The sequence below is a fragment of the Leptodactylus fuscus genome, chromosome 4, assembly GCF_031893055.1.
Source record: "Leptodactylus fuscus isolate aLepFus1 chromosome 4, aLepFus1.hap2, whole genome shotgun sequence".
In the NCBI taxonomy this organism is placed as follows: domain Eukaryota; kingdom Metazoa; phylum Chordata; class Amphibia; order Anura; family Leptodactylidae; genus Leptodactylus; species Leptodactylus fuscus.
The window spans coordinates 79,947,872-79,967,779 of NC_134268.1; the positions used below are offsets into that span (position 1 = coordinate 79,947,872).

The 19,908-nt window shown below is 40.3% G+C and overlaps 1 protein-coding gene across 1 annotated transcript in view; it reads right to left on the reverse strand.

The window, feature by feature from the left end:
• The window catches only part of TMX3 (thioredoxin related transmembrane protein 3), a 40,527-nt gene extending 23,096 nt beyond the window's left edge, over window positions 1-17,431 (reverse strand). The window contains exons 1-5 of the mRNA XM_075270718.1: window positions 17,351-17,431; window positions 15,259-15,310; window positions 10,330-10,369; window positions 9,306-9,429; window positions 360-405 (exon numbers count right to left, since the gene is read on the reverse strand). Of these exons, the coding sequence (XP_075126819.1) occupies window positions 360-405; window positions 9,306-9,429; window positions 10,330-10,369; window positions 15,259-15,310; window positions 17,351-17,387 (299 nt within the window). The 5' untranslated portion in view covers window positions 17,388-17,431. The remainder of the gene's footprint in view (window positions 1-359; window positions 406-9,305; window positions 9,430-10,329; window positions 10,370-15,258; window positions 15,311-17,350) is intronic.
• Window positions 17,432-19,908: the final 2,477 nt, after the last annotated feature.

Sequence of the window (19,908 nt, forward strand, 5' to 3'; positions counted from 1 at the left end):
TGGTTAATATAATGTAGCATGTATGGCCACCTTAAAAGGAGGTTGACAGATCTAACATACCCCTGGCAAATCAGGCATTGGCTTGTGTCTACAAGGTATTCTGCTCTTTCATGGGACTAGCACTGGTTTAGGAACTTCTGAACCCTCTTTAATACTTCTATCTCCATTTAGGAAAGACCCCATTCTCTGGAATGGAAAATACTACATGATAAAATATACAGTCCTCTTTCATCATCTCAGCATAATCTTATATTAAACTTACTCTTTAATGTGAAATGTGCACAAAATGCATCATTGACAGCAATCAAAAGGACTAAAATGTATACTATATATTACATACTAATAAAAGCAATACTCACAATTTTATAGTTGGAAACCCACGCACTCCAAATTCTGAGGCAATGCCTGCATAAGGAAAGGTTATACGAGTTAAGAATTTTGATATTACGGATTTATATGGACTAGCAGTTGAGTTTTACAAGAAAATACAAATTTAAAGAAGCCCGTTTCCCCAGTATGTATACATTACCTCATTTAGTTAGAGATTTTACTTAGGTCAATGTGAAATAACGGCCTTACTATTCTCTCGGGGGAGGGGGGCACTATATTAGGAATTAAACCTACCCATGTAATTGAAGCAGGATGAACTGTACCAAACAGTCTCTCCAAGGGAGTTATGGTAAAAATATGTAAATCTGTTTCCCAGGGCCTCTGTTTGCTGCCCTCTAGGGAGCTGTCCCTAGAGGGCAGCAAACAGAGGCACTGTTTTCAGATTTACATTTTGGGAAACAGATTTGGATATTTTTCCCATAATTCCCCCAGTGGAGCAAAAAAGGCTTTTGCAAGTCTCCATAAGCCTGTGAAGGTGATCTCTCCTTAAGGAGTGATAATATCTCCAAGGGAGGACACACACACTCCCTAGCTACCATTGATGATTGGACATAGTCATATCATACAGTTATAATGAAGACGACCACAGTGCAGTCTTCCTGAACTTCCTTACTTAGGTCTCTTAAATTATTTGGAAGGACACAAAAGTTAATTGATAATCACACTGTTCCTCAGAAAGCAAAGAAGGTACTGTCTCTAGTTAATGCAATGCTGTGTCAAGGCAAAGGCATCATAGGATTAATGAGGTTTTCCAATCGAATCTTCATACTAATGATTTATCTACATAATAGGTTGCGGTTCGACACCCAGAGTCAGCACAGATCATCTGCTCTAGCAGCTAGTTCACTGGAACAGTAGAAGTAACTAGGAACAATACAGTAATATCTGCAGTTCACTGGAACCGCTATGTAGTGCATGCAAGACTTTATCTTCCATTACAAAAGCAAACAGTGTCAATGGGAAAGGACACAGAAACAGTATGTGACCGTTAGTTCTCTGTGACAGCTAATGTCCATTGCAGTCATCCTATGACGCAAGGCAGCAACAGACATTAGTAACGGTAGTGTGAACTCCCCTAAGCCTCGTGGAACTGGAACAGGGGACATCAAGACTAGCAAGAATACACTGATCTTGATGTATCTTCCCCATTATTTATAAGGGCACAACACCTTAAAATAACTTTATTGTTCTGGAGACAAAAAAACAAAAAGAAAAAAAAAATACTATACATGAACTCAGTTGCCCTGCTGATAACATGCATCAGTAGGTAGGTAAGCGAATTTGCTGAAGGACATCAATATTTTTCTTTTTTTTTTCCCTCAGCAACTTAGTGTACACTGACAGAGTGGTTATCCCAGATCTGGCTCAACACAGATCAAAATCTCTACTTGTCTTTAAAGGTTGCATGGTGGGACTTCACAGCAGCTGGACAGTAGGAGATTTGCTGCCAACACATTACAGCAATACTAATCTCTTTTATACTCATATTAGGATAGACTAATCTCCAAACAAGAAATATTTATCCTCATGTAACATCTGTCACTCCTACACTTTGACATTTATCCGTTTCTATTCAAGGCAGAACAGCAACACAGTACTATAGGAAATAATATAGCTAACGCATACATTATAGCACATGATAAACAGAAACACCTATAAAGTCCATTATAGGAAGATCACGGACCAACTATCACAAACTTCAACAATATATCTGCAATTTCCTTCTGCAACAAAGACTACAAACTGCTCAATAAGATTATGAAATATGTACACACAGATGCAGCAAAGTTGACACTTAAAGAGTTAAACTCCTGCAGAAAAGTTAATATAACGGGAAAGCTGAGAGTGCACTGAATTCAGAGCACTGTCAGCTTTCTAGCGGTATATAAACCCGTATGTGCAGGATGACATGAAAGGTCCTCTTTAAACATTTTGACTTTTGTTATTAAATATTGTGGTGCAGCAGGTTATCACATTGTGTACATATTGTTATTATACACAGTATAAATATATATCAATATTATGTCATTGCAAGCCAGATATTGAAACATTTTATGTGGCGTTTACACTTGCCCCGCTGTTCACTCTTTGTGTTTCCACCTAAATCCCTAAAAAAACAGCTTGCCAGAAGTCAGTATAAAAACCCATTCATTTGAATGGGTTTTTAATGCAAACTGCCGATGTCTGTATGCGGCCTCTCCGCGGTGAAATAGTTCTTTTTGCGTTGAACTACATGAGCGTACTGCGCATGCTTGCGTAAGCGGCCACAAAAAAATGGCCACCTGCATATGCAGTCGGCTCTGCCCAATATCAGAGCCGACTGCACATGCGTAGAAGTTTGACTGAGGCGACGCTGCACAGAGTTCTCTCGCAGCAATGGGGTCGCCCCCAGTGCTATTTGAGCGCTGGTAACCGCCCCCCGTGCTGCAAGAGAACTAATTTGCATACCGAAGAAAACCAGGATTTCTACCGAATGGCAGCGCGGAGTAGACATCTAAAGGTAGGAGAAGAATAGCGTTTCTGAAGGCTATTCCTACTGATAGGATCCCTTTAACGGTAATCTAACATTAGTCACCAATTCTGGTTGTTTGCAGGGAATAACAAAAGTATAAAATATTGAACTAATAGTTTATATAATACAGACTTTAGGGTTTCCCATAAATATTGGTCGTATACAGTTGAACTTCAGATCAGCTGACCTATAAAATGTGTATGAGAATCTGCTGGTCAGCAGATGTCAGGGTACAGAAGATTGGGTATGAAGAAATCCATCACATTTATTTTTTTTACATGTCATAATTTGGCCAAAAGTTGGTTAGAAGTGACATCCAAGATACTTTACCTGTTACTGGAAAAAAAAAATAAAATCACACAAGCAATGTAAGGCAGAAAGAGTTAACTGCAGTTTACATTGTAATTGTGTCTTCCACATTTCTTGGTTTAAACTTGGCAGATTTAGTCAAGAAACAGAAGCAGATGGTGACATTTCTAGATAAAGCGTACAGCTTTGGAAGAGATGGGGGATGCGGATAGAGGCAAGTTCACAGAGATTGCATAGCATCGACAAATGATTCCAGGTAGTAGTAATGTTATTTTAGCCATCTGTTTAAAATACTGACAGCAAAGCAAAACCGAATTACCGAGCGGGGAGAAGAGGTGGGAGGACGCGGAGCCCAGTGAGAGACACACACACAGACTGCTGCAGATAGGCGGACATTTTACCAGTTTTCAGTTAAAAAAAATATAATAATAATAATAATAATAATAATAATATAGCACTTTCTCTCTCAAACTCTTGATAGACTGTAGCTCATAGAAGTTTGTCTTTAGTGAAGATGTATTAGAATAGTGAAATAAGCAGTTTAGGAGGCAAAGAAGAGCAGGGAAGGACACCAAAAAGGTATATAACACACACACACACACACACACACACACACATAAAGTATATATATATCACAAAAAATATATATTTCTTTTGAATGTATACTATATATATATATATATATATATATATATATATATATATTATATATACAGTTAGGGCCAGAAATATTTGGACAGTGACACAATTTTCGCGAGTTGGGATCTGCATGCCACCACATTGGTTTTGAAATGAAACCTCTACAACAGAATTCAAGTGCAGATTGTAACGTTTAATTTGAAGGGTTGAACAAAAATATCTGATAGAAAATGTAGGAATTGTACACATTTCTTTACAAACACTCCACATTTTAGGAGCTCAAAAGTAATTGGACAAATAAACATAACCCAAACAAAATATATTTATTTTCAATATTTTGTTGCGAATCCTTCGGAGGCAATCACTGCCTTACGTCTGGAACCCATGGACATCACCAAACGCTGGGTTTCCTCCTTCTTAATGCTTTGCCAGGCCTTTACAGCCGCAGCCTTCAGGTCTTGCTTGTTTGTGGGTCTTTCCGCCTTAAGTCTGGATTTGAGCAAGTGAAATGCATGCTCAATTGGGTTAAGATCTGGTGATTGACTTGGCCATTGCAGAATGTTCCACTTTTTTGCACTCATGAACTCCTGGGTAGCTTTGGCTGTATGCTTGGGGTCACTGTCCATCTGTACTATGAAACGCCGTCCGATCAACTTGGCAGCATTTGGCTGAATCTGGGCTGAAAGTATATCCCGGTACACTTCAGAATTCATCCGGCTACTCTTGTCTGCTGTTATGTCATCAATAAACACAAGTGACCCAGTGCCATTGAAAGCCATGCATGCCCATGCCATCACGTTGCCTCCACCATGTTTTACAGAGGATGTGGTGTGCCTTGGATCATGTGCCGTTCCCTTTCTTCTTCAAACTTTTTTTTTCCCATCATTCTGGTACAGGTTGATCTTTGTCTCATCTGTCCATAGAATACTTTTCCAGAACTGAGCTGGCTTCTTGAGGTGTTTTTCAGCAAATTTAACTCTGGCCTGTCTATTTTTGGAATTGATGAATGGTTTGCATCTAGATGTGAACCCTTTGTATTTACTTTCATGGAGTCTTCTCTTTACTGTTGACTTAGAGACAGATACACCTACTTCACTGAGAGTGTTCTGGACTTCAGTTGATGTTGTGAATGGGTTCTTCTTGACCAAAGAAAGTATGCGGCGATCATCCACCACTGTTGTCATCCGTGGACGCCCAGGCCTTTTTGAGTTCCCAAGCTCACCAGTCAATTCCTTTTTTCTTAGAATGTACCCGACTGTTGATTTTGCTACTCCAAACATGTCTGCTATCTCTCTGATGGATTTTTTCTTTTTTTTCAGCCTCAGGATGTTCTGCTTCACCTCACCTCAAAGTTCCTTTGACCGCATGTTGTCTGGTCACAGCAACAGCTTCCAAATGCAAAACCACACACCTGGAATCAACCCCAGACCTTTTAACTACTTCATTGATTACAGGTTTACGAGGGAGACGCCTTCAGAGTTAATTGCAGCCCTTAGAGTCCATTGTCCAATTACTTTTGGTCCCTTGAAAAAGAGGAGGCTATGCATTACAGAGCTATGATTCCTAAACCCTTTCTCCGATTTGGATGTGGAAACTCTCATATTGCAGCTGGGAGTGTGCACTTTCAGCCCATATTATATATATAATTGTATTTCTGAACATGTTTTAGTAAACAGCTAAAATAACAAAACTTGTGTCACTGTCCAAATATTTCTGGCCCTAACTGTGTGTATATATATATATATATATATATATATATATATATATATACGCACACAAAAAGACATATCTATCTATCTATCTATCCATCCGCTTGTTTTTATGACAAACGAGGCTAAACCGCCTGTAACATCCACCCCCCTCTCCCTCCAAAAAAAATAATGGTGAATATATAAAAGGAAGGCTTATGAGGAGAATTTCAGGAAATCAAGCCAGAGGCTCCAGTTTTTCTTAAATTTCTCCTACACTGTATATTTCCTATAAATCATATATTGTATAGAAAACTTGATCACTACATTCATATTTGCTACCAATTCCATGTAGATTTCTCGGTCTAGGGTTTGGCAAATCCTGTAGTTTTTGTGCGTAATATAGCATTGTAAGCCCTCGCGGGCAGGGTCCTCTACCCCACTGTGCCAGTCGGTCACTGTTAGTATTATACACTGTATAGTATTGTATATTTTGTGTACTGTATGTAACCCCCAAATGTAAAGGGAATTAATGGTGCTATATAAATAAACAATAATAAATAATAATAATAATAGCATTCATCAAATGCCAAAAAGAATCTAATTTAATGCGGTCATCACCCAGGAGCCCCAGTACACATACTGTACTTTCAGATCTGTACACCATATATCCTTCTAAGAGCGCTATGATGTCCACCCAGAAAGATACCACTGCACGTCCTGTGTATGGGAATGGCATGGTCCACACTGCATTTACGGCAGCTAGAATCAGAATGAAGCCCTGTCTTACATAGGGGGTGATTATGACTAGAGAAGAGCCCTGTCTTACGGTTCGTGGTTATGACTAGAGAAGAGCTAAAAAGTAAAGCTCCCTCATAACAGAAAGCTGCCAGCACTCCCGACAAGCAAGGACGAGCCTGCGGCAAAGCAACGCTGGTTCTGCAGCAGGCTCGTCCTTGCTCGTCGGAAGAGAGCTGGCAGTTTGCTGTTACGAGGGAGCGGACTTTTTCTCATAGTAATGAATTGACCAGCGTTGATTGGCCAGTGTACAGCATTCGGCCAATCAATGCTGGTTCTGCCGGAGGCTCGTCTGTGAGGAGGCGAAGTCTAAGATCGGACCACAGCAGTCTCCACTGTGGTCCGATATTAGACTCCACCTCCTGGCCAGCAATGATTGGCCGAATGCTGAACACTAGCCAATCAACGCTGGCCAATGCATTCCTATGAGAAAAAGTAATCTCCCGCATAAACGCAAGCTGCCAGCTCTCCCTGTACAGTACGTGATTTAGTGTGCAGCGGCTCAGAACCAAGGAAGACTGAACTGTACTGTATATGGTACAGTCTTCCTCGGTTTCTGAGCCGCTGCACACTAAATCACGTTGATCCGTTCCTACGCGGCGTCATATGGTATGTTTCCGACTTACGTCGAAATTCAGTTTACGACGCTGCGTAAGAACGGATCAACGTTGTAAGTCGAGGACTACCTGTACTCTAAGAATCCATGCCTCACCCATTGATAACATGGGAGTAGATTCCAGTATTTGCCATTCCTCAAACGTCACTTGTTGGTAGAAAACAGATAATAGTCACAGAAGGAGCCATCATATGGAGCTCTGAATCCCCCCTCCACCTGACACTGTCCTTCTGACAATACTGAGCTTGAAACAGCACACTGGGCAATATCAATTTCTCAGAAATCCGGGGAGACTAAAGAGAAAATCCCAACTGGTTTGGAGTCAATGGAGAGGTGCCTATTAACTGATGGTAAGAACTTGAAATTATGGATGTGGTGAAGGGTAAGAGAAATTAAATAATGCAATGTTTGCTTATCTGGTAACTCAGTAGGTTACTATGCGGTTTCCTCTCAAACGAAGCATTGGTGAAACTTGTGGTGGGGTGCGGTACTGTGGATTGATATTATCTAGACTTGTATTACTGATGTTAATGTTTTTTGTATACCATAATGCCTTCTATCACATTTATATTCATACACTTGATAGTCTTGAGATTTCATTGTACCCTGCACAGATTCAAGACACCCTGTGCCAGATGCAGCAAAGCAGCCCCAGAACATAACAGAGCCTTCTCCATGTCTCACATAGAGCTGATTGTTTGATTTTTGTCTTATCTGCCCATAGGACATTCTCCCAGAAGCTTTGTGGCTTGTCAACATTTAGTTTGGTTATTATTACTTTGGTCAGATTCAAGTTATTTCCGGAACTATTGTGGGTTTTTCTTTCATTAAACGAGGGGTACCAACAATGTTGTCCACGTATGTGTATATATAGGCTATATGTCCACACGTAAATGTAACTGATGTTTAATAAGGGTGTATTATGTGTTTTTTACTTGTGGATTTCCTACTACATTATTGCAGTTGATCTAACAGAAATCTGATCAAAAAGAAGAAAGACAAATAACAGAATACAAGATCTGATAAATGTCAAAAGCAACAGGGGCAGACTTGCAGTTTCAAACAGCCCAAGCTACACCTGTTTTCCTTTCTTATAAAAAGGGGTGAGGAATGGTCACCGGTGTAGCCATAGGGGGTGGAGAGGTCGCAATCAGAATGCCACATAAAATAGACCACTATTCTAAATAGCAAAAGGTAACTAGGGGGCCCATTACAGATTTTGCACTGGGGCACATCTCCATTAAAGTTACCCCTCCAACATTGTGCTGATGTTTTCAGCATGTCTTTTAAGTTGTAAATTTCACCTTTTTAAGCAATTGGCCCACTGGATAGGGGCCAACCATTGTTGGGGGGCCAACCATTGGGATTGCCACTGATCAAGAAAATGAGGGTTCTTTTCCCCTACCTGAGTTAAGTGGCAGGCCAAGCAAGCGAACTCCTGCTCCATTCATCTTCTTTGACACTGCTAGAGATAGATTAGCTCTGTACTCTGCTATCTCTGGGAGTCCCTTAGACAATGAATGATGCATATGGTTGCACTGATTGCTAAGGGACAGTGGGAGCTAGAGAAAAATTCCAACTAAATCAAAATCAGTGGAACCATACCTATTGAAGAATGCATGGCGTTAAAGGGGTTTCTGAGATAAAATCATCCTTCTACACTAAGCTAAACACCCTCCCTACGTCCAACTTCTATCTTACTTCACCAAAAATGTATATTATCAAGATCGCTAGTACATTTTCAGATTTTCCAGTGACATTCCATTTCCAGAAACGGAACTTCACCAATACTACCCCCTCACCCCATCAGACTTACCTGTCTGGATCTTCTGGGCACAAAACATCAATTCCTCCTGGGGGGCTGGCTCCTCCTCTTCTTGACGTCTGCCAGCCTCCCACGCCAGCGTAATAGAGCAGGATTGCCGGCAAGAGGAGGAGACAGCTCCGCAGAAGGAAGAGATCTGACCATAAGATCCGGACAGGAAGAAAGGCAAGTATGATGAGGTGGAGGGGTGGGCTAGCTAGGGAAACAGGGAGGGGTAAGAGAGATAGGGAGGGGGAGGTAGTGTGAGTCAGCTCTGAGTGAAGAGCAATGGTAGTTGTAGGATAAAAGAACTGGAAGCTACACCATGTAAACAAATAAAGAAGATGTCAGGAGCTCCAGAGAAACCCATAAATCACTGCTAAAAGGTAATAGGGTGCACTTATTAACCCATTAATAGCATTAACAGAAACCCTTTTAAAGTTGGTGGAAGTAGTGAAAGGTCCTCATTACATGTAAAATGACAAATCTGAGAGGTAACAAGTCTACCACATGTGGACCCAGCTAATTATTCAAAATGCAGACACTTACTTGAATGAACTGTTGCATCCATCTTTCCAACTCTCACAGGGGAACCGCTTGACCTCATCTCCATACCAACATCATTCCATACAGGTTCAAGTTTCTTACAGTGGCCACACCAAGGTGCATAGAACTAATGGAAAAAAGAAAAAAAATTGAAATAGACCAAATAGAAGTAGTTATAATATTATAAGAACTACCACTTGCATCAAGTTTTAGGAATTTAAGAATTTTTGGTGAACTTTATAAAAAAAAAATTCCATGTAATTATTTATATTAAAAAAAAAATCCTACAGTTCTGATTCTGGCCTCCAAGTCAAATATGTTGTTTTCTGTAGATTTCATCACAGCAGGCTCCTCACTTACCAGCACACTGATAATCACAGCTATCGTATATATGTATGGATAAGGCGCAGAATCCACCACTCACTACAGGGGATTTCACATCTTTTCTACTACCCCTATGGTTCATCTCCAGGAGACAAGAGGTCAAACTCTTACAGGCTTAGGGTTTGTTGGTAAACCTGAAACGGAAACCTGCAGGCATTTTTAAAACCCATTCAAATGAATGGGTTTGAAAAGTGTCTGGGCCATGAGTGCCGGTGAGCGTTTTGTGCTCTCCGCGGCGAAACAGTTTTTTTTTTTAACCGGACACAGAGTCGGACATGCAGGACTTTGTGTCCAGTTTAAAAAAAAAAAAAATGTTTCGCCGCGGAAAGCACAAAACGCTCACCGGCGCTCACGGCCGGACACGGTCTAACAGGTTTCCGTCTTCTGCCGGCAGAAGACGGAAACCTGAAAATGTAGAACGGGAGCTGGTGTGAACCCAGCGTTAGTAGCAAAAGTTGGGATTGCATAATTTTAGGATTATTTTTAACATAGATAACATTAAAAACCAAATCATCATAAATTCTTAAAAATGAATGTTTTTAATGTGATTTCAGCAAGTCATTTCCTGGTGACACTTTCCTTTTAAATAGGTATGTACACCACACTAATAAAGGATACAAAAATGAACGTTAACAAGACTTACATCAACAAGCCAAACATCCTCTTGTCTCGTTTCTTTAAAACTGCAAGAAACAGAAGCAAAAAAAAAAAAAAACAGTAAGGGGAAGTTCCTTATAATAGTATCAGGATGTGAAACATATACCTACAATATGTTCTTCTTTGCAGCTTTATACATAAAAGTGCCCCAAAAAAGAATTGCATATGGTGAATGTTATTCACTTCTGTCATATGAATATCTACCGTATTTTTCGGACTATAAGACGCACTTTTTTCCCCAAAAATTTTGGGGGAAAAGAAGGGTGCGTCTTATAGTCTGAAGGTGGCGCCTGGCATCCGCTGTAATAGAGAGGCGGAAGCCGGCAACTGATAGACGCCATTACAGGTGCCGGGGCCTGAGACATCGCTGCGCTCCTCTGCCCTGCATGAAGCCAGCAGCAGGAGGAGTGATGCTATTCCGCTCCTCCGTGCCCCCGCCGCTGGCTTCATGCAGGGCAGAGGATCGTAGCGATGTCTCAGGCCCCGGCGTCTATCCCTCCCCGGCATCCGCCTCTCTAGTACAGCGGATGCCGGGTCAGTATCAGCGGCCTCTTCTCCCCCGGGGCCGGTCCCCACCGGCGCCGTACCTGTAAAGTTGCAGGCCGGCTCCTGCGCGGCGATATCGCAGGAGCCGACCTGTTCGGGTGACAGCCGGGAGCCTAATGAGGCTCCCCGGCCTGTCACGGCTATATATTAGTATTGCGGCTGGGCCTAGGACCAGCCGTAATACTAATAGACAGAATGTCCCATAGACGGCAATACAGTTGTATTGCCGTCTATGGGACTTGCGATCAAGTGACCGCAGGTTCAAGCCCCCGGGGGGGAATAAAATAGTTAAAAAAAAAACAAAAAAAACTTTAAAAATATGAAATAAATAAAAGTTCTAAATCACCTCCTGTTTTTTTTTTCAATACAAGGTGATCTAAGCAATAGATATCCCCCAAAATGGTATAACTAAAAAGTACAGCTGGCCCCGCAAAAAAACGCTCTATGCGTCCCCGTACAGCTGCAGGGTCACCTGTCAATGTGGCCTTGCAGCTGTTGCAAAACTACAACTCCCATATATTAAATATTTTACCAGTTTTTGCTTCAAAATTTTTTTTCCCTATTTTCCTCCTCTAAAACCTAGGTGCGTCTTATAGTCGGTACGGTACGGTATATAATATACGCTCCTCTTCTTGGTAAAATACAATCGCACCATAATGTCGCTGTTCATCGTGTGAAAGAGGACTCATGGGGTTGTCTCATAGATACAGGTCCTTTCCATAAGACCACGTAGGACATATGGACATTGTAGAGGAGTGCCACCCAGTTTGGGACCGGCCTATAAGTCACTTACAAGGACCTCTAGCATACATAGTCGTCTCATATAAATGGCCATTATGTGATACTGTATTTATCCCTCAAGTGTCAGACTTGTGGAGATCTGAAAGTAGGTTGTATTTATCATAGGTTCATACATGACAAGTGACTTGTCGGGTTGTCACAGCAGGGCCCTTACTTCACTCCAATATTTTCCCCCACCCTGGACACAGTTCTTGTGACTTACCGTATATACTCGAGTATAAGCCGACCCAAGTATAAGCCGACCCCCCCTAATTTTACCACAAAAAAACTGGGAAAACTTATTGACTCGAGTATAAGCCTATGGGGGAAATGTAGTAGCTACTGGAAAATTTCAAAAATTAAAATGGTTTTTGGGTGCAGTAGTTGCTGGGAAAGGGGAGAGGGTGTTTTGGTTGTCTGTCTGCCCCTTCCCCGAGCTTGAGGACTGTTTTTTAAGTCACCCACATGGAATTCAGCCTGGCTGAATATAGGGTATCTGCAGTGCTCCTATTAACCCCTTCCTGACAGAAGAATAGCACTGCAGATCCTATATTCAGTAGACCGGGCACTTTCAGACACAGGATACATAATGTGTATGTGTTTCACAGTCATTTTCTACTTTTATATGTATTCTAGGGAAAGGAGGGATTTAGAACATTTATTTTTATTTTTTAAAGCTTCCTTTTTTTTCCCCCACTATTTTATGGAAGATTTTATACATTACTATTGCGGCTGGTCATAGACCCTCCCCTCCAAAAAAAAAATTAAAATAAATAAATTTCTTTCTTTTTTGCTTGACTCGAGTATAAGCCGAGGGGGGGCTTTTTCAGGACAAAAACTGTGCTTAAAAATTCGGCTTATACTCGAGTATATACGGTACTTTGTATCCTTTTATCTAATCCTTTCACATGATCAGCATTTTAGTATACATTGCATCATTCTAAGACACGCCCTTGAACTTAATGATTTGAATACATTATTTCCAGCTACAGAGAAGAAACTCCAGTTAATCCAGATTACCAGGAAATGCTGCATAAATCCTAAATATTTTCTTTAAAAGAACCAACATACAAAGTATGGCAACATACTTGATGTTGAAGCACCTTGATATTTGGTAAAGATGATCTATCCTAAATATCAAGGTGCTAAGGCATCTTCAATGAATATCAAGCACATTGGTATACTTTGTATTGTGGATGTACATGGTATTTCCTATCTATCCTATTCACTTGATCAGGACCGAGCAGCAAACAGGTCATGTGACCAATGAATGCGACATCACCGGTCTGTGAGGTGGAAGCAGCACATGCAGCTTTTTGTGTTGCAGATTTTGTTGTGGTTTTTGAGCCAAATCCAGGAGTGGATTGAACAGAAGGGAGAAGTATAAAAACTTCCTTTATATTTCTCATTCCTTTTGAAGACATTCTTGACTTTAGCTCAAATAAGAAAAACGCAATAAAATCTGCAAACAAAAAAAAACAACAACTGCATTCCCGCGACGTGGGGCCTTAGCCTAAATGTTTAATCTCCACAATGTGCTAGAATATCATCTGATAAATGTGGTTAAAGTATATTGCTTTTGGGCTTGCAATGCTGTAAGTAGCACGGAAACTTATTAGTATTATTGCAGCATCACGTCCCCAGAGGCTTTCACAGCATTCCCTAAACTGCTCCTGTCAAAACCAATCATTGTTGTTGTGATTATGACAAGCAGTTTCGTCACCTATAAAGAGTTTGCATCACTGGCACAAAAGCCATGGAAATCCCACATGCTCAATGTGCAGCTTTCTATTCTCATTGTTCTGTATATGCTCCTCATTGAAGCCCATGACTTTACAGTACATACTGCAGCAGCACACCGTCCGCTCCACAGAGTCCATTATCTGATGACTACGCAGTGAACCGCACATTAATAAATCCCATCATCAAAAGACTATTCAGCACAGTCCACTCAGCAGCTATTTAATAAGGTGGTATAGATATACTGACTGAAGTGGTTTCTACGTGGAGTCATTTGTACATTAGAATATTACTTATATCTTTAAGGCTCTGTTCACATATGTTTATATGTGGCCATAGAAATGAATGGGTCAGCGTGCTAGCTTTGAAAACCATGGCTAGCACACTGACAAAGTACACGGTTGTCTGCAACAAGCCTTAAAGTAAACTAGCTGTTTTTGTGTTTTGTTTTTTTTTAACAAAAGAAGCTTATCAGGAAATGTGATAAAATGACAAATAAAAATGAATAAATAAAACACATTTGGCTGGTGTGACGCTAACAGAGCCTAAGATGTAAGGCGGATTTAGCAACCTATACACTACGCCAAGAGACGGACTTGTAGCACTATATATCTCTATGGTGCTACTAGTCCCATAGTGATTACAGTACAGCACATATGTAGTGGAGAGGTGAGTAAACATGCGACAACTATACATCTCATTATACAATATCAATAATTGTAGAAACAAATTTACAATAATCAGTTCATTTTGTTTCGGTTTTTAAATTGGAGTCACTTTTTTGCAACTTTGAGTCGATCCTAAACTAAACCCAACTTAGACTCCACAGCCCTGCTTTGTGCTTAGGACTCCATTTGTATAGTATAACTTAAAGTCCAGAAAAATAACACAAGACTGAATGATTAGACTTGGGCTAAGTGTCCATCTGCCATGTTATTTCTGTAAAAATGACATATGTGTATAACATGATTATGCCCTAAAAAATTTTCTGTTTCTCAGTTCCTAAAATCTCTTCAAAAGAAATTCTCCTGGATGGGAAAAGTGGAAGCAAGCAATGTTAGGGGCTTGGTTTGCCATGTAATAACTAGAAGAAAAAAAAAACAAAAAAAACAATAAAGAAGAACTCTAGAATAGGGGTAGGGAACCTTCGGCTCTCCAGCTGCTGTGAAACTACAACTCCCAACATTCTCCATTCACTTCCATGGGAGTCTCAAGAAAAACAAAGCAAGTCTGCATGCTGGGAGCTGCAGTTTTGCAACAGCTGGAGAGCTGAAGGTTCCCTACCTCTGCGTTACAATATTTCCCGCCCTTCTTGTCTTCATTTCAGATATACTTACCATTGGTAGCATTTCTATAAAGTGTCCCAGTTTTCCAACAGGACAATGCCAGGCTGCAGGTTTCTGTGTGGCCTAAATGTGCCATAATGGCCTGCAGTGTCTCCAGACTTGTCCCCCATTGAGCACATCTGCAATGCCATTGGTTGGCAAATGCAAATGAAGCTGCTGGATGCCAATCTTGATGATTTGTGTGCCCAAGTGCATTCAGAGTGGCACAACATCATGGATAGCACACTAAGGGGTGTAAAGGCGTGTGGCGCTCATACTCCATACTACACAAATACAGATGCTTTGAGTGTTTTGGTTCAATTTTTATTTATCATTTGCATTTCATGAATATGTCTATCGATAATCCGATTTCTACAATACCAAGACTTTTCCTTCTTGGTGATGCAATTTCAATGTTGAGAGGGTGCCGATGCCTAAGCTGCCTTCCCTCCACTTATAAAGAATATCCCCTGGTCATCTGTTCACTTCACACAGTATTAAAAAATAACAGAAGTGTCACTTACGTCTCATCCAGCTCCTCTACCAATGCTGAGGAGGGGGCCACCAGAAATAATGCTGCAACAAAACACAGGGAAAATAATAATAATGCCTGGATATTACCCTCCACTCATGTATGCTCTACTATATGTACTTTCTATACATGTTCATAGACATTTGCGTCTCAGGGCTCGTTCACATCTGCGCCCGGGAGTCCGTTCTGCAGGTTTCTGTTTCCTGCACAAAACTGGGCAGGAGACGGAAACCTGCCGGTATCTGAATGGGTTTGTAAGTGTCAGGCCGTGAGCGCCGGTGAGCGTTTTATGCTCTCCGTGGCGAAACTGTTTTTTTAAAAACCGGACACAGAGTCGGACATGCCTGGTGTCTGGTTTAAAAAAAAAAACGGTTTCGCCGCGGAGAGCTCCAAACGCTCACCGGCGCTCACGGCCGGACTCGGCATGACAGGTTTCCGTCTTCTGCATGCAGAGAAGTCCAGGCGCTGGTGTGAACCCAGCGTCAATCTTATATAGTATCTGCACCTCATACACATATTCACAACTGTATACATGCCTTTTTTTATATATGATTAATACCTTGTATACATGTTCACAGGCATTTAGTTATTCCTATAGTTTATGTGCATCTGCTGTACATGTTCACAGATGCATACACTCCATTCATATGTACGCTTGTCTCTCTCAGACTCAAAATCTGTTCCATTCATTAGAATGCGGTTGTGTTAATAGTAAATGCCTGGATTCTACAAGGTCTATCCAGATGAATGAAGCTGATCTTCAGTAAGCAGAACAAAAGCTGCCATGTGTGAAAACATACTAATATTCTCTGTCCATACACATTATATATATATATATATATATATATATATATATATATATATATATATATATAAATATGTGATGATGATGTGCACTATGTAAACATTTTCACTACAGTATCATGTACTCTACATCAGTACACATGCTATAGTCACAATTATATGCTCTCCTCACATACTTAACATCAATATATACATACATATATATATATATATATATATATATATATATATATATATAATCTGCACCATATATATGTTCATAATCATAATGTCCATTCACATACATGATCTGCACTTCCTCTGCATGTTCAGTCATATACTCTCCATCTACTTCATATTATCTGCACATCCTATATACGGTAGTCACAAATGAACACTCCCCTCACATACTCGACATAGATATATAGATATACATGACCTGCTGTGCCTCCTCTACATGTTCATAGTCATCAGTCACCTACTTTCTCCCCCTTCTCTTCCCTTATACACTGTGGGCCGGACCCTCTGCCATTCTACCAGTTAGTCACTAACTTAGTCTATTGTACTTGTTCATATGGACAGTACCAAGAAATTCTCTATACAATAATACACAGGCCAGTCACGTATATGATCTGCATCTACTATATATATGAATAATCATACACTGTGCAGTCACATATATCTTAGCCTCTCATACATGATCTGTATTTACAAATATTAATAATCATACACAGTCCAGTCATATATATATATATATATATATATATATATATATATATATATATGGATGAATATATATATAGTTAGCATCCCCTCACGTTCAGAATCATACACTGTCCATTTACATACATGATCTGCACCTCCTCTGTATGTTCATGATAATACAATGTCCAGTCACATACATGCACTATTTATACATGTTCATAAGGTCAATGCTCATCAGCCACACATTATTACATGTATTTACCCCTCCCTACATACGATCTGTATGTCATATGGCATTGTCTGCACTCATACAGTCTCCTATAGATCTGGTAGCTAGCACATACATACAGGACGGCCTGCACATCTTCTATCTGATGCCATATAATAGGGCTCAGCTTATCTACATCTCAATATGGAGAATAACAATGAGGGTGTGATGAGGATGTTGCACCATCACATGAAGGCAGCAGACACCCTCACAGCACAGGGTAGCACAGCAGCCTACATGACAGTGACAAGTGCACATCGGGACATCGCATAGAACCTGCACGCCCGGCGCACTGGAAAGGCACAAATAAAAGCGCTTCTGTCATTACCTGTTGCTAAGAGGGAGCAGAACCCGGCAGCTGCCATGTTGAGAGGATGTGATACCGGAAGGAAACTGTGCAAGGAGCATGATGGCGCCTCCCTCGTCCTCCGTGTCATAGGCTGCTTCCTCAGAGACAGGCGGGCGGTGTTCTCTGTGCTCGGGTCACACAGCTGTATCATTGGATAGACTGACATTATGTCGGCGCTTCTCCGTAGTCGCCCCGCTGCCCGCCCTCAACCCCGCAGCTTCCCGCTCGCCGTTCAGTGTGTTGTCACAATATGGCATTTTTATTAACTTTTTTTTTAATGTCTGCCTTCATAATACCGCCATACACTTCCGCCATAATGTGCCCAAATACTCCTGGATGTCGTGTAGATCCATTACATTATGTAGCAACCACAGCCTGAGTAGTATGAGGTAAATGGCGGCTAATACTACAGACCATATACAAAGGACATCCGCAACGCCACAATCATGAATCCACAATGCTTATACCTGGGGTCTATACAGTAACTCAAGCTTATGCTTTGTATAATGAAAAGTTCTACACTTTTCCAATATACTTTCTGTGTCAGTTCCTCACGGTTTTTCCACATCTCTGCTTGCTGTCATCCATTCTTCTTTAAAATTTGAGGGAATAAAAATAAGTTCGATTTTGAAAAGGATTCCGTCTTAAAATCCGCCTCCTATTCATTTCAATGGGAGTCAGTAGAAGTTTTTTCTCTAGATGAAAGGATCAAAAAAAGCGATGTGACGTATCTTCAGGCAGTTTTTGTTGACCGATATTATCTGCTTCAGGAATTGGGAAACTTTTTTTAATGTTTTTTTTTTTTTTTTTTACAAAATGCATTTTTGTCATGTTTTAAGTAGCCTTTTTTGTAGCAGTTTTTTTGCTCCAGCCACTGTATGGACATTGAAATTTCCCTTTAAAAAAACACTTGCAGTTTTTTATGCGTTTTTTTAAAAAAAAAAAAAACTGTTGTGTTTTACCAACTTGGTAAAAAAAAAAAAAATGGAATAAAAAGTGATGAAAACATCATACATTCCCCAAAAAGTTATCAATAAAAAATACATATTGTCCTGCACAAAAAAGACGCCTTACGCTGAAATATAAAAATGTTACAGAGGTCAGATTATGAGGATTCAAAAGATATTTTTTTTCAAAATTTTGAATTTTTGTAAAGCTATTAAAACATGGAAAAAAAAAAAACAATATAAATTTGGTGCTCCACTTTGGCCCCACTCTAATATTCTCCACATTGGCCCTCACACAGAATAACATGCTCCTGTATTTACCTGCATTCCCCATAGAGCATCTGGACGACCTCCTTCCACTGCAAAGCAGGTGCTGATGAATTACTGTACATCATCGCATTGAACATGCTGATTTCGAATATGCAAACCGTTTTTCTCTATCACCCGCCATTCTTGAAATATCCATGATCTTAAATTTTATATTTCAATTTCAAAACATAAAAATGTAATTTTTGCCCAAAAACTTGCATTCTAAAAGTTATTTCTACATGAATTTTAAACATAAACATGAGCGTGGCTATAGCTACTGAAATTATATATCACATACATAATTATATGATAAACAAAAATTCAGTTTGAAGTCTAATATCTGACCCCGATAGTGTGACTCCATCACCGAAATGTCCTGGTGAAAGTGCTCGCCATGTTCATCGCTGACTGCGCCTAGGTTTTCTGGGAAGAAGTCCAGAGGCGAGTCAAGTAAATTAATTTATCAGAGACATATTGCAGCCAAGATGTTTGTACGCACTAATGCGTTTTTGTACAACATTCACGTAGTCAGCACTTTTCTTATTTCCAAGGAAATTGATTACGACTGACTTGAATGCCACAAACGCATCTTTTTCAGCAGCACTTAGAATGTCTTGAAAGTGTTAATCAGCCATGATTTCTTTTATTTGTGGACCTTTGAATACACTTTCTTTTACCTTTACATAACTCAACCCTGGAAACTTGTTGAGCAGGAACCGAAAAGCATCAGTGTCGCTGTCTAATTTCTTGACAAAATTTTTCATAAGTCCCAACTTTATATGAATTGTAATTCACTGAAAATTGGATGCACAGTTCTATTTTTCAAAAAGTAATTCACTGAAGGGAATATTCCCAAAATAGGTCCCAATTAGATTCAAATTTAAAACTTCACTTTATTTACTTCTTTTAAAATCAGTACTAAAAAGGTATAAAACCAAAGTAGACCACTCCTGACCAGCCAGGTCAAAGAGTAAATGAATGCACCTCTTTCACCTAGGTGCACAAATATATACAAGGGATGTAGACAAGGGGACAAAAAATAAGCAATATGTTCCTATCCTGTAACCCTACCTCCCTGCACAATAGACAAATATGTCAAGGCAAACACCCGTGCTAATAAAATCTCTGTAATGGATGTTGACAGGTAGGAGCTCCCCCCCCCCCCCGCACCCTGAGGCTACTGGTCTAGCACCACACCAACAGGGATGTAAGGCAGGAGCAAAACCCGCCAATTTCAGAACTTTCAGCCCAGTGCGCCAGAACATATAAATAACTCCTCCA